The sequence below is a fragment of the Lethenteron reissneri genome, chromosome 38 (genome assembly GCF_015708825.2).
Source record: "Lethenteron reissneri isolate LAM-NWPU_2019-01 chromosome 38, ASM1570882v1, whole genome shotgun sequence".
NCBI classification, from domain to species: Eukaryota; Metazoa; Chordata; class Hyperoartia; order Petromyzontiformes; family Petromyzontidae; genus Lethenteron; species Lethenteron reissneri.
This window is the reverse complement of record NC_083816.1, coordinates 11,431,026-11,447,288: the sequence shown is the minus strand read 5'-3', so window position 1 is coordinate 11,447,288 and position 16,263 is coordinate 11,431,026. Positions and strand designations below refer to the sequence as shown.

General features: G+C 50.4%; 1 protein-coding gene across 6 annotated transcripts in view; it reads right to left on the bottom strand.

Annotated features, from left to right (window-relative positions):
- Positions 1-16,263, bottom strand: part of LOC133351669 (receptor-type tyrosine-protein phosphatase gamma-like) — a 169,149-nt gene that overhangs the window by 28,560 nt on the left and 124,326 nt on the right. For all 6 annotated transcript variants that reach the window (XM_061567057.1, XM_061567055.1, XM_061567054.1 and 3 more), the window contains one exon: positions 9,194-9,279. In XM_061567057.1, coding sequence (XP_061423041.1) covers positions 9,194-9,279 — 86 coding nt within the window. The remainder of the gene's footprint in view (positions 1-9,193; positions 9,280-16,263) is intronic.

Here is a 16,263-nt window from a genome sequence, read left to right as displayed (position 1 = left end):
CGTCATCTGCACCACGAGCAGCTGCCTCATGCGGATAGGGAGATAATCGCATCTGCGTCATGCTCCTGTTAATTGGATAGTCTGCAACGCTTGCATCGTGCAATAGCACGTTCGAATTAAACGGGAAAGTAATTGTTTAGCGCTGCAGTGGCAGACTCGCAAACTGTGCGACTCGTTCTTCGGGGACGACGGCTCCGCGGCGCGAGACGGTGTCGAGCGGACCAACTGGCGAGTTTCTCGGCGCAAACGAGCGGCGTGAAGACGAAACGTCGTCGGGTGTCGCCAAAGCGGCGTTTAAAATAAACTCCGGCACGCGACAGAGCGCCGACTGGGCGTTCACTGCCCGAGTGGAGATTTCACGTGGGAGGGACACGCGTGGGAAGCAGGGTTCGCTCGTACCGTGCGTGCACGATAGACCGAGATTGTTCTGTGTCAACGCTGAATGAATTTCGCGTACGGCAATTGCTATTTTTTGCGCTGAACGGTGGACCCCTGTCGTTTAGGTCGGAGCACTCTCGCCAATAACGCGGCAGGGTTTAATTTAACAAGCCTCGAACTCTGCTGATGACATCCAGAAGGTCGCAAGCAATCGAGCGTTCGCTTGACTAAACAAACGTAGCTGGATAAATAGCGCCATGAAAATATATCTTAGTTGTGTGCCTGAGTGGAACAGAGGTCTGATTACAAGTTACGAACCACGCTACAGCTGTGTGTCTGGAATGTAAAAATAGAAAAACTGAGCCCATGCGAAAACACAGAGATGCGATTAAACAGTCGAGAACATCCGAGAAAAAACGGAGGCGCGACCATTCAATCTGCCCACGAATGCGGCGGCAAACCCCGACTCGGTGAAAACCGACCTCCCCGCTCAGATTTGCCGTCCGTCTGCAAAAAGAAAACCGTGCGAACGCTCCCTGCCTCGACGAGACGGATTCCTAAGAACGGCGTGGACCCCCCCCCCACCCCCCATTGTGCACAGTGCATCGTGGCGAGAGCCGCCGCCGCTGGCGTGTTAATGGGACGCGCACGCACGCACGCACGCGCACGCACGCACGCGCACACGCGCACGCACGCGCACGCACGCACGCGCACGTCGAAGAGAGGAAATGCTTTGACACCAGAAGGAATATTCCTGAACGACCACGGGCGACACGGCTTTGTGGAGATGTCGTCAGCGATCGCAGCCGTCAACCCCCCTCCTCCTCAGTGCGGCCCCTCACCACCCCCCCCACCGCTCCTGTTGACCGCGATGAGAGAATAACAAATAGAAGTAATATGGGAGTAGTAATAACCACTGCTAAGAATCAAGCGAAACACTCCCCCTCATTTCACTGCGCTGACGGGAGGGCACTCATTCAGTTCCTGTGATTCGCGAAAAGAATAATGCGAGCCACAATCATTAATATTCACAAGCAAAATCCTTCATAAAAAAAAACACAGTAACTGCTGATATATAAAGAAACCGTGGGATTCACATATTGGACCGAGTGCTGCAGGATGATTAACAGTATTCCAACACGATCCTCTGTGCAGATTGAAATGCACGGCCCATTGCTAAGTGGCACGGAATGTGGTTAAGTCTCCGGCCACGGATAAAATTGAGCAATTATTAAACGTTAACGTCTCCGTAAAACGTGCGCGGGGTGGTCAGGTATGCCTCATTAATCCCAGAATCTGCACTGGAGTCAACCTCCATCAATTTCGCAGCTATTTATTTATTTATTTAAGCTTTAACTCGAAGCGTCTGCGGTGAGCGAAATTCGGCGGCAGTCAGCAAAACCGCACTGCCAAATTTGACACCAAATGGCAACGGGCGTGCAAGGGTCACCTGCACAATCTGCACTTTCTCCCCACCCCGACCCCCCCGGGGCTTCGAGCTCATAGGCCAATTTTTACGCTTCCCAGGAACGGCATTATGCAAATAACGAGAGGTAACAGACATCAGAATCGGCTCCTCACTGCTGCGGATACACAGAACGCCTCGCAAAGCGCGCAAACACAATTGCAAAACGGGACGGGCGCCTCGTCAAATGCAACAATTGAAATGCATCATGGGATGGAGAGTATTTAATTGGCGATACCAGGGGTGCTATGTGAGGTGGGGTGGGGGGGTAGATCTGTGCATTCACGCACAAAGACAAAGATTCCCCGTGTAGCCTTAAAAGACTGTTGGGGCAAGTGCTGTTAGCGAGCAGCACCTATGAAGGCCGGAATGGTACACGAGGGGGTGGGTGGCCAGCACCACGCCCGACTGCCTTTGTCTCCCTAGTGGCGATGCTTACACACCACAGCAGGTACTCATTTAAGGCTGAGTCGACTTAGGGGAGCCTCAGGACCGGTTCTGATCATCGTCACCGGTGTTGGCCGTGAGCGGGAATCGAACTCGGGTCGCCGGGTTCGTAGCGCAGCGTAGCGCTAACTGCTGCACTACCGCTCCCCACATGCACACACACACACACACATATACACACACACATATACACACACACACACACATATACACACACACATATGCACACACACACACATATACACACACATATACACACACACATATACACACACACACATATGCACACAAAGATAAAGATCCCCCGTATAGCCTGAACAGACTGTAGGGGCAAGTGCTGTTAGCGAGCACCTATGAAGGCCGGAACGGTACACGAGGGGGTGGGTGGCCAGCACCACGCCCGACCGCCTTTGTCTCCCTAGTGGCGATGTTTACACACCGCACCAGGTACTCATTTAAGGCTGAGTCGACCTAGGGGAGGCCCAGGACCGGTTCAGATAATCGTCACTGGTGTTAGCCGTGAGCGGGAATCGAACCCGGGTCGCCAGGTTCATAGCGCAGCGCGCTAACCGCTACACTACCGCTCCCCACAACATATGCACACACACACATATACACACACATACACATATACACACACATATACACACACATACACATATACACACACACACACATATACACACACACATATACACACACATATACACACACACATATACACACACACACACATCCCCTTATGTGCCGTCTCGGCCTTCATAGGTGCTCGCAAACAGCACTTGCCCCAACAGCCAGTTCAAGCTACACGGGGGATCTTTTGTCTTTGGCACATGTTGACAGACATCAAGGCACCAAGCTAAGCGATGTAGAAACGAAGGCGGCGGGGGTATGGTGCTGCTTACACCATCCAGTCACGCTCCTTACGAACCTTAATAGGTGCTTGCGAACAGCACCTGTCCGCACCTCTGATTACCCCGGTTGGCTACGTGCGGTGCGGAAGGAGTTGAACGTACGTACGTACAAGAGAGCAATCTGTCTTTGGTCGACGGGAGTTGCGATTACATGCATGGTACAATGTTGGCAGCTCGCTGCATTACAAACATAGCAATGGCTGATGGTGCTAGTTGTAATTACTGGCGAAATGTCGTACTCGAATTGTCAATGTTGTGGGTTTGCTCTCCAACACACCGTCGTGCTGTACTAGTAACGAACTCGGATGCTTTCCTTACGTGGCAAACCTTACTAATCGGCTGTGTCGGGTGATGGCGGGTTTAACGACACATGTATATATCCACGCGATCTAACCCAAAAACCTCTATTATGGATAATATTGGTCGCGAAAGCCTGCTACGTGTTAAACTGAGCAATGGCTGTGTTCGTGAGCGGCACCGGCCCAGTTTCCTTGCGTGCGTGCGAGCGTGGCCTCGTGTTGACACAAATCCGCGTCCGTATTTGCCCGTTCTGATTTCATTTCCCCGCACGCACGGCCCTGGCGTCGTCTTTGTGCGCGTGTTTGCATCTCGGCGCGAGCGAGTGAGCGAGCGAGCGGTGACGCTCTCGCTGCCGACCGTCAGGGTGGCAGATGTCGACTATTGATTGGAATCTGTCATTTAAACACTGGGGGCAACGGCAATGAATAGGGCGATGATTTTTTGCACACGGGGCCCCGGTGAATAATTGACGGCGCTAGCCCAGGTCATCCGAAGCGGCGTGGACAGCGCAAGACAAAGAACCCCGCGAGCATCGTGCGTAACGTCAAATGAAACGATACCAAATGTGCGTTTATAACGAAAATAACATCTGCCTATTCCACGCGCGTTGCAGCGTTTTGAATGCAACCAGAAGATTCCGAGTTAAAATCCCAGAGGCTGACCAAGTCGGTACCACATTGTGGGGAGTCAACACCAGTTTAGGGAGAGACTGGTCTCTTCGATGGTAATGTGGAATTTCCACTGCTGGCTCAGGGTCACCAGTGAGGATGAGCGTTCTTCACTGCTCATGTTACCAGGAAGGCGCTTTGCCAATTTGCTGTGAGCATTAAAAACAAGGAGTGTCGCGACCGTCGATGAGGTTAACATCTATTCTTCGTTCACAATGCAAAAAAAAAATTGTCGTGTTTTCGTTCATTTTTAAACAATGAACGTCAGATAAGTGGACGCCAATCGATTTGCGTCATAAACAATGCACTCGTGTTACAGGTCAGGCGTGGCGGAGAGCAATACAACCAAATGTAAAATAAGTGAGACAAACGATCAACTAGACTCTCTTTAAACCTCTGACCGTCGGGATTGCCAAGTTCACAATCCATGACAGACGACAGAGATGGCTCCACTGCTTTGTGCACAGCCCCAAGATGTCAGCATGGTTCAGCTGCCAGCCTCGCGCAGCTCCACTGACAATTATTGTGGGGACCACAAACTGGGCTTCCAGTAGCTCGACTCGGCCTAAAATAAGTAGCCGGTTCGAGTACTGTGGTCAACAATAGCACGAAGGCGGCCAGATGTATGTTGTGCTGGCCACTCTTAGGCAGTGCCGGCTCACAATAGGCGCTCGCTAACAGCAATTATCCCAACAGTCTACGCGGCTCAACACATTTTTAGTGACTGCTTAAGTTAAGTGGATTTGGATTGTTATTTTTTTCCTCTAAAGGACAATAATATTTGAAAGATAGTATTACATTAGTCTCGTTCGTCAAATTGTTAGCACATCTTCGTAAAGTAAAAGCTGCTGTGGTTGGGTATTTTTAAAACGTCGAGTTCTTAATACGGAGTTGGCAACAGAAAATGAAATTGATGATCGTGAGCCCCATGTGTTGGCAATGGCATGGGTGATCAGAGGCTAATGAAAGGTGTTAATCATGTTGGACGCAACATAAGGCAACACACAAAGGATTTAGTTTAAACTCGATGACAACTGCTTTAAATGGCAATAAACAACTTAATCCAACACGGCATAAATCAGAGGGCTATCTTGGAACACAGCCTTCAGTTCCACATGCATGCATCGACACATCGACAAGACAATTAAATATTCACTGGAGCAGATGCGTGTACGCGTAGAGTCCTTTGTGTGTTAATCCGCTGCTGAACGAAGAACTCTCCATGGAGTGTGGGCCGTGAGAGGTTGATTGACCATACTTCACCACGCTGGTGTGTGTGTGTGTGTGGGATATTATAATCATCCATGCCGTGACTTTAAAGTGCGACGAAATGATAACCACGTTGCATTTCCTAAATAGGATCTATCTCCGTATGTCACATTCCATAAAATATCAAAGAGTAACAGACTGTATAGAATATTAAAGCGTGGGCCTGGACATGCATGAATGTCTCTCCCCACGATTGACTCAACGACTTCAACGAGAAGAGCTCTGCTGAGTGTCTAGTACACACAGCAGCGGTATATACAAGGTCGACATTTATATGTTCATGCAGTTCAGAGAGAAATAGACATTTTGCTGCTGAAAATTACCCTCTGTTGTGCTCACAACCAGGATTTTAAAGTGTCCGTGTGGCTCTCTGAGTGTTAACCCGTCACTTGCTGCGCGTGCATTTTTCTCCAGGCCTACTCTGGTTACCTTGGATGTTTGCGGACAATAAAGTGAACCAACATTGACCAGGATATGAGCTTACTGCCCTGACAGGGCGCTAAACAAATGTGAAATGGAACAGAACATCTGAGTTACTGCCGGCCTATATCTCCGTATTCAATCTCGTCCTCATTTGCAAAGCGCTGCAGAGTACAGCATCCACGTCCCGGCTTATTGTTGCACACAGAGTTTGGCGTTAGCAGTTGTGCGAGGGCTCCTTGCAAAATCGAGTGCGATCGTTCGCGATATTTTTACAGAGAGATTTATTTAGTGCGGCGGCAAATCAAGTTGATGGCCTAGATCGTGAATTCACGGTGATATAAAGTCAAGGATTAATCAATTATGAATTCGATTGGCTGTGTTATTATATGAACAGGAGGCATGGCTCATGATTCAATTGAGCGAATTTCATTTTAACATATTGTTTTTCTCAATGGTAGAATTACTATGCAACAAATAATTACGAACGCAATGTCTTCATTTACAGCTTTCAATGTCAGATGGAATGACGTTAAAGGATTTAAATAATTTATTCACTCTCACAGATTATTTAAAAGCGTTGTTACTTTGAAAAATGTCACGTATCTTTATGAATATCATCACGATCATCAACATCATCGTTGTCACCATCATCAGCTTTGATCTATTCGCTGCTGGATGAAAGTCTACCCCCCCCCCAGGCCATCGCCATCTCTCATGGTCGTGCACTGCAATCGGCAGTGTTTAGCACGGTGCTTTGATTGACAACCTTTTGTGGATCTCAAAGTGACACTCACAGGAATCTCAACAAAATAAAACAAAGTAAACCCCCGAATCACCTCGGCCCAGACAACATCTATTTTACTTGCTCATACGACCCGAGTCGTTACATTACGTTTGACCCGCCAGTAAAAGCGAATAATGCAATGACCTAGATTCATAAAGTATGCTATCACAAAATCCACTCTTTCATTCTGTTGCCAAATACAGAAGCTGGTATCACTAAATATTCACCACAGCCTGTGGTGCTCATTCTGCTCTGGTCCATGGACGCGTGTTTGTCATGTGGAAGGAAACCGGTTTACACAAGATAAAAAGCGCAAAGCTTCGCACAGATAGATTCAATAATCCATCGCTATACTGAAATCTCTTAGACACGTAGCAAACCCGAAGCCTACAATGCACGGTATGCCAAAGCTTCAGCTGGTATTGCCACACACGTAAAATGTTAAATTAATGCCCTGCTGCGTAGAGTAGAAACTCACCCTCCTTGTGTATTCGAGGGTTTGTATGCATCTAGAGGGCTTGCCACGGTCTAACAGAACACTTTTCATCATCTCAATTATCGTAATATTGCATACGAGTATTATATGGCCTGATTTTCATGTCCGGTATAGTCATTACTATCGTGTATCTGCTAACAGCCACTTTATAGTAAATCTCCATTAGAATAATTAGTCTGATCATTTCACAACACTGGGGATATTTTAATTCCATTTTCAATCCCCGTGACACAACAGAAGACGGAGATGATGTCACCGCATCGTTTTAGCACTTCGCTGTTGTCGAGTGCTAAATTTAAGCGGTGAATGTAACACCGTAATTTTTTCAGCCCCAAGTGTGGACATTCATAGCGGAGAGCAAGTCTTCCTAACGGCGTGCGCCAAACCCCCTCACGGAAAAACATTTAATCGGATCCGACTGCCCTGTCTAGCGACTGTGCCCTGCCATAGCAATGTGGAACTTCCAACCGCTTTCACAGTGTCGAGATGTTAACTACCTCGCCTTGTATGCAGGAGGTCGTGGGTTCAAATCCCGACCCTGACGCCCGTATATTTGGAGTTTCCTTTCTGTATGGGATAGAGGGTTAGACCCTCTCATACGTCAGTTTTCTCTGGGTGCTTCGGTTTCCTCTCACAGGTATTAACACACATTCATTGGGAAAAAAAAAACATTTCAGTTTATAGAGGACAGCAGAGCTTGGGCAATTATTGGCACTGGCTCGCTGCCTTTCAGCTTGTCTGTGGTTCCACGGCGATTGTGAGATGCAATTTGCGTGGACGATGCCGTATGAAACTGCGCATTATTACAAAACAAATCATGTAGAGTGCAATCGTAGTATGCTTAAATTGTATACAAAGTATTTTACTCAGAGCCAAGAGGGATCACATTAGGACCCTCCCTCCCTTCAGAGATAAACCACCACACAAAGAACACTTCGCTGTGCATGCCCAAATCTCTGTGTGTGCTTGCCACACAAGCGCGCATCGCTCCGCTTTTATGGCCGGAGCAGCGACATTCCCTTCATTTCCAAAATTGGCATTTACCCCGAATCTTGGGCCAATAAAACGATTCCAATCTTCACGGCAAACATCCCCATTGCCCCATCGTTAGGCATCGGGCAGCAGCAGCAGCAGCAGCGTCACGGCCGCTGCAGTTCGTCGAGCGGACAGCGGACGTCACAAAGCGCACGCGCCGACAAATTCACCGGTGCCCGCCAATCACCGGGAGCGGGCACGGTGGTACCGGGTACCGGAGCACGGCGACGCTCAGCCGCCCCGTAATCCTCAACACGCAGGCTCGCTGCCCGCTCCGCGTGTGTGAACGCAGCGTGGAGGGTTCACGTGGGTTCACACGCCGCCTCCCGTGTTCAAGGCAGTGCAGTACTGTCCTCAGGGTGTGCCAGTTCACCAACCACCCCCCAACCCACAGCCCCCACCACGTGGCCATGAGTTGATGTGGGTCAAGGCCACTAGTCGAATCGAGCATCTATTAGTTCCGTCTCGTTCTTAACATTCAGGAACGTGGGCGGGGCAGGGTGCACTCTGGTGAACTCACTCGAGTGGGTGGCACCACTCGAGTGGGTGGCACCACTCGCCCATATTCCAGGGCTGTCCATGAGGGGTTGCTGGATCACAGACTCCAGCGTGAGGCTCTCTAGCCCGCTGAGCTGTGAGATGGCCCAACGGGCGGCAGTCCAGCAAGTGAGGTCTGTGAACCTGTGAGTGTCAGCCCATCCGCGGGTGGGTTTTCCCACTTCTTAAAAAGTTGCGGAAAGTACAGCTGTGTGTTCTTGAATCCAACCGTGTGGAGCCTTGAGCGTCACTCCGCTCAAGTTTGTGAGTTTTCTACAACATCCCCCCCCCCCCCATCCACAAGCCAAATGCACATTCATGGCCTGGCGACCCACGTCAACAACACAGGACAGTCCTCGAAAGGAACCTCGAGGCTCGGTCAGAGCTTGTCGTGGACAAATAAACAAACGCGAAATTTGAACACCATCATCATCATCATCGTCGCCATCAGCGGGGGTGCCGTTGGGAGACACGTACCTGGCATCGCGGCGAGCGGGATGGCAGGGATCACCCGGGGAGAGTCGTTGTCCTCCACGTAAAAGTGCGCCGTTTGAAAGCATTTTCTGGAAAAGAGGAGCCGGGGGCGGAAATGACAAGTGCGTCAATAAAGTCGCACGCACACAGAGAAGCCTCATCATTGACAAAATTCAACATTCAAACAAACCTCCGGAGCCCGACGCTTCCAAGCTCCTGCGGAGACGAGACCGTAAACGAGACAGGGGGCTAAATATTTTGAGTCGAGGGTCGCACCTGAGCGAGGAAGCCCATTCCATTATTAGGGCTCGGTGCACGCAGAGAAAGTTATTTGGCAATATTTAGTCGTACCACATGGCACTGATAATAACTGCACATTTGTTGACCCTCATCTCGACAGTGAGCGGAGGGAATGGTAAACCTCAGTGGGAGATGTAAGGCAAAAAAATGTATGTTTTCACTTGTTTGGTTGGGTTCACATCTCCACTTCATTGCATTGCTACGATCGTCGGGGCAACGGGCGAAGCCGAGCGAAGTGCAAATTCAGTTCTTGATAAGTGGCATGGAGAAATTATTGCCATATTGGCCGACCCCAGTCACAGAGCGGACAGCAAGTCAAGGCAAAAGAAGCAGAGGGAGACAGCGTACGAGATGGCAGCAGCGAGACACCGTTAGAGGGTTCAGAGGTCACTACTGAACAAGGAGGAAGGAAAGGATGGTAGAAAATCGATGGTGGCTTTTCCCGGCAGTAAGAATTTACAGCCTCGCGACAACAACAATGGCGATGACAAGGACGTCCACGTGGGGGCTCATCGAAAGCCAGTGTCACACTCTACTTATTGAGCTTGTGGTGGAAATTGCACATTCTCATGGCAAGGTCCCGTCTATCCATGACTTCACGCAGAGTCGTGCAGCCTTGTAAGGTGAAGCTCAATTCACTGTCACTGGAGGAATGATGGTGGGGCTGAGTTCATCGTTGTCTGGATTTGAACTTATGTTTTCAAGACGGAGTGGGCTTGCTGCTCTTACCAGCTGAGCTACATGAGTGGACCGATGCATTGTGGGATATCCAATGTCGTGTATATGCGATTGTCACCCCTTGTCTTGCCAAACTATATTGGCAACAGATTAACAATTGCACGCATTATTGTCCAAAGAAATTGTATAAAGGACTTGTACAAAATAAATAAATTGTACAAAACATCACCAACTATCAGCACAAACGTCGCATTAATTTAACGAAATGTATTTTCAAATGCATTTAAGCCATACAATTCAATATTGTGTTCCTTTAGAAAAAAGTATGCTGCAGACAAATGTTTTCATTATCATAAGTACACAATTTTGTCGTACATTCAGCCGATGACGTAAAGCACTGCAGTGGCTTAACTGCCCATAATGTACGCACGGCTGGTGTACCTCTGCCAAAACAGTTCAGCGTGTTAGAGCGGCCAACGAGTTGGTTAATTTACTAAAAATGTGCACGTACAGCGGTCGCTGTATGACTATTTTCCCTTCATGGGAGAGCCAGTCGAGATAGGTTCACTCGTACGGACGGATTCACGTCTATGCAAGGGACTGCATCTATCAGCCCATTGGACAATGATAGGTGAAGCACAAACATAACTCACGGTTGCTATGATTTAACAATTGCTTATTTTAAAACAACATTAAATGGGTCGTTTAGGAAGTTTCACAACCGCATCTGGCGCCCTGAGATGGATATTTCCCCACATTTGAATGTTTACAATCTCACAAGTGAATGATGTGTAAATGGGCAGGAGGGCGATGTTCAGCGGTTAGCGCACTGCCTCGAATCAGCGCAGCCACCTGAGTTCGATTCCTGGCCATGGCGAACATCGCTGGCGAGTGATGTCTCATCGGGCCCTTCTCCGTCAACCGGCACCGATCAGCCTGGTCACGTTTGATCAAACAACTCCCAAGATTGACGTGGCATTGGGGAGGCCTTCATCCAGCAGTGGATTGATAAAGGGGTGTGAATGATTAGTATTAATATTAGGCACGATATAATTAAATGAAGCTATGTTTTTTTAAATAAAATGTTGCAGTGACAAACCAAGTAACCGTGCTCTTAATGCATGCGCTCATTTTGTTCGCGAAGTGATGGCTTGAAAATTACATGAAATGGGCTAATATACGTTAGGTAAAGAGATGTTGATGCTGCAGTGCACGGTAGGGTAGAGCCTATTGCTTTAGACTTTTGGGAACAAGAATAGTGACGTGTGATTGTGTTATTATCCTACTTTTTATGAAAAAGTTTCACGCTGAAAATGAATAAAAAAAACCCAGACCAAAGTAGCCCAGCCCACTCATTCAAAAACAATTTAAACACACAATGTTACCTGCACGCACGTTGCATGTAACACATATGTGACATTAACGTAGAATTTTCAAGAAAAGAAAAGTTACTTCTGCAGTATAACTGCTCGAAGCAGTGCAATAGTGGGATGCTCACATCCGTTTGTGGGCCGGAACAAGTCGTTGAAATTCCAAATTTCTCTCGTGCGAGTCAGACCCCCCCCCCACCATAAGTCGACCGCTGGTGAATTCCCACAACGTGGTACCTAAATTTATCATGCCAGAGTGATGATGGATTTTGTTGACTCGTGACCGGAATTGGAACTTATGGCTCCTTCACAACGCCCCCATCACTCATCCCACCACTCCTACACAACACATCCCACCACTCCTATAACACACACCCCACCACTCATCCCACCACTTCTACACCACACACCCCACCACTCATCCCACCACTCCTACACCACACACCCCACCACTCCTACACCACACCCACCACTCCTACACCACACACCCCACCACTCATCCCACCACTCCTACACCACACACCCCACCACTCTACAACCACACACCCACCCCCTACACCACACCCACCACTCCTAACACCAACACACACAACCCCACCACTCATCCCACACTTCTACAACCACCACACCCCACCACTCATCCCACCACTCCTACACCACACACCCCACCACTCCTACACCACACCCACCACTCCTACACCACACACCCCACCACTCATCCCACCACTCCTACACCACACACCCCACCACTCCTACACCACACCCACCACTCCTACACCACACACACACCACTCATTCCCACACTTCTAAACCACACACCCACCACTCATCCCACCACTCCTACACCACACACCCCACCACTCATACAACACCACACCCACCACTCCTACACCACACACCCCACCACTCATCCCACCACTCCTACACTACACCTCACCACCACTCCTACACAACACACCGCCTCCCTCCTCTCTTAAGACGCCCCCCCCCGCATCACAGACAATTCATGAAAGTGTCCGATCCACAACTACACGCAGGCGAGGGCACACACGGGGCTGGCTCCCACGCCACCACGGGGCGAGACGAACGCGACGTCGCGGCTCTTTCAGCAGAAGCTGTCGCAGGGAGAGAGTTCCTCCCCCACCACACGCCCCCCCACATGTCTGAGAAAGCTGCGGTCACAACAGCAGCAGCAGCATCAGCAGCAGGGGTGCAAGTGACCACCGAAGCCAACACAACGCGTGCTCAATGAAGAGGGAAGACGGCGTCGTCGTCGTCGTCATCATCGCAGCGAGAGCCTGGAAGCGCACGGGGGCCCAGACCCAGCCGAGGCACCGCCACCAACACCGCTCGTTCCAAAGCCCCCCCCCCCAACGCGAGCCCCCCCCCCCCACGCACCCCCTACCTGTACTTGACACAGAGCGCCGTGCACACGCTGGACAGCAGCGAGAGGAGCCACGAGACGCGCGAGGACGCGAGGCTCAGCAGGATCTGGACGCGGCTGCTCGCGGCGAGGCCGCCCACGCTGGGCATGCCGCCTGGAGCGCGCCGGGCACGCGGAGGGTGCGGCTGGACCGGCGGTAATACTCGCGGGGGAGAGGGGGAGAGACGACGCGGAGACGCAGAGAGAGAGTCGGAGGAGGAGGAGAGGCTTCGGAGGGGAGGGGACCCGATTTGCATAATGCACAACGCGAACAGCGAAGGATTAGCGCGCCACGTGTTTGCTGCTGACGTCTTTGTGTTCGATTGGCGTTTGTAGATTTGTTTTTTATTCAACACCGGCTAGTGTTGTCATCGTGGAGCTGGGTGGGTGTGGAGGCGAGGCGCAGTCCATTGTCTTGAAGCCTCGCGGCCCGAGGGATGCCGCTGCTGCTGCCGCTGTCTCGGGCGCCGGGCGCGCTGCAGACAGAGCGAGATGCGCGCCTTGAGAAGGGACGGCGGCGGAACGTCGCGTTGACGAGAGGCGGGGCGAGGGAGGCTTTCGTGTCACACGCACGCCGATGTAACGACTCCGAGTGGAGTGTCAAAACATAGCGGGGGGATGAATATGAAATCCTATGTGCTCGTGGAATATTGTTTGAACACAGCTGACGACGGCGGAATATCTTTTTTTCTCGCGTGAACTTTTTGGTTTGTCTTTCAACCTCACCGCTGCACAGCGTTGAATGAGAATGATGAGGCGTGCTTGGGTTGTCGTCACAGTGAGCCGAGGTCGAGACGGAGGAGGCGGCGACTTTTAAAACGACCAGGTGCCGAACACGGGAGCCGGAGACAACCCCGTCTTGTGCGCCGTGCGCGCACGGGAGACACGAAGATGAAACGGGCACGCAGAGCGAGGGGGGGGGGCACTTTGGTTGACGTTGCTGATGCTGCTCCGCACGGGCTGAGCAACAGCGGTGTTGGGACGTGGAGGGTTTCGATTTAAAGCTTTCGTGACTGCAGGGATTCATCTTCTTGGTTCTTTCGGTAAAGTCACGTAGAAGGGAAGTAATAAAATAATAAAAATAAAACGTCGTGAGAATTATTTTATTATGTTTTATTTTTATTATTTTATTACTTCCCTTCTACGTGACTTTACCGAAAGAACCAAGAAGACGTGGAGGGTTATTGATCATCGATTGCGACGACGGAGATGTTTTGCGCGGGCACGCTCGCGGCAGACTCATTCGGCGTCGACGTCGTTCACGGACGGACGTGTTCATTGAGAGGCACGTGACAGGTGACGCGTGAGCGCGTGGCGAAGCTGAACCCATCGTCACAATGGGATGTGCTCGTAGCGGATGAACGAGTAGTTGATGTGGATGTTTGGGTTCAACGAGGAAAGGCAGGGCGAGACTTGAAGAAGCGAGAGGAAGACCACCCCCCCCCTGGTGGTAGAAATCGCGAAGATGAGAGACAGAAAGGGCTCTGGTGTGGTTCGATCGTGTTGAGAGACGACAGGGAAATTATGTGGGTCAGAAGGTGGCGAGTGATGCGAGCGGAAGGAGAGAGATCAAGAGCAGAAGAAGGCAGAAGAAGAGGCGACGGCGGTAGGGGGGGGGGGCGATGTGGCGCAGGACAGGGCAGCGTGGAGATGACTGGCAAGGGCAGCCGGGCAGCCCGAACGCGAGTGGGACAGACGCCTGGAAGTAGAAGAAGAGGAAGAAGTCTCGCAGAAGTCTGCACGGCTGTGAATGAACTCTGGGCTGAATGTAGGAGGTGGGTGGGGGGGACTCGGTTTAAAAATGTGTCACGTTTACAACCTCGTGACCAAATGATCGCGTCTATAAAGTGCACGCACGTTTCAAAATAAAAACAAGGCGGTATGCAATTCTGCACAAACTGCAAGCAGCGATGACACGTGGGTGAGCAGTCACCCCCCGGCACACGTCGCTGCCGCTGTGCCTCGCAGCTGACCTGAGCGCTTGACCGGCAAGCGTGGGCTGGCAGCCAAGACGAACGTTCGACGAGATACGCGCATTAGGCAATCCCCACTTTCCGTGCGTCGATACGACACGGTACGGGGAATTCGAGATGTCTGGCCCATCGGTAAAAAACGACGGATGCGTCGGCATGGATTTTGTTGTTTAAAACAGTGAACGAGGCTGTTCGTTTCTCGTCAATCATCGCTGCTTTCGGTTTGTGCAGAATTGCATGCCGCCTTGTTTTTATTTTGAAACGTGCATGCCTTTATAGACGCGATCATTTGATCAAGAGGTTGTAAACGTGACATTTAAACCGAGCCCCCCCCCGCCATCTCATACATTCAGCCCAGAGTTCATTCACAGCCGTGCAGACTTTTGTTTGTTGCGGTTGCACCCGATTCAAGAGCCGAATGGCTCACAGGGCTATACCTAATACATAAACTGAACTGAAGTCAAAACGTACTGCTGTATCTCTGGACTGTACCGCTGTTTAAAAACATGCAGTGTCCCAAGTACCCTCTGAAGCACTCGACATCGCTAACCTGCAGTGCCTGTTTATAAGACACGGTGTCAAATCCACATTGCCATGGCAGTGACTCGTCGAGACTTTAATATGACCCTTAAGTGACTTCCCAGGGATCGTGCAGCCTCACCACGTGACGCTCATTTTGCCAACCCCAGACGATAGATGGAGGGATGATGATGATGACGGTGAAAATTATTTTATTAAAGTAATTAATTACGACAAGGCCTCGCTGATCAATCATTATTATTATCATCATCCACCAGTCGTGGGATGCCACGTGGCATCGTCCTGCTGCGCACAGCGGTGATCCTTGAGAATGAATTCTCTCCTTTGGCTGCCAATCTGTAACCAGTCTCATCCATCGGCCACCATCTCTTCCAGCTGCTCTCTGCCCAAGCCCGCTCACTTTCATCACATGGTAGTAAAACTCACGCTGTGCCAACGCAAGACGCAGTCAAACTGAGGCCATATCACCAGTACTGGACATTAAGACGCCACAGATATATATATATATTTTATCTGTTGCGAATCAACTACGCCGACAATTCAATGTGCTACCCTATAACGAGTACGTAATCTTGCGGCTTACAACAAAAATGAATAACATTATTCTTAATCACACCACCAAGAGCAGGCCTTGCACACGTCCACACACACACACACGCGCACACGTTCACACACACACGCACACACGTTCACACACACGCACGTTCACACACACACACGCACACGATCACACACACACACACACACGTTCACACACACACGCACACGTTCACACACACACACGCACAC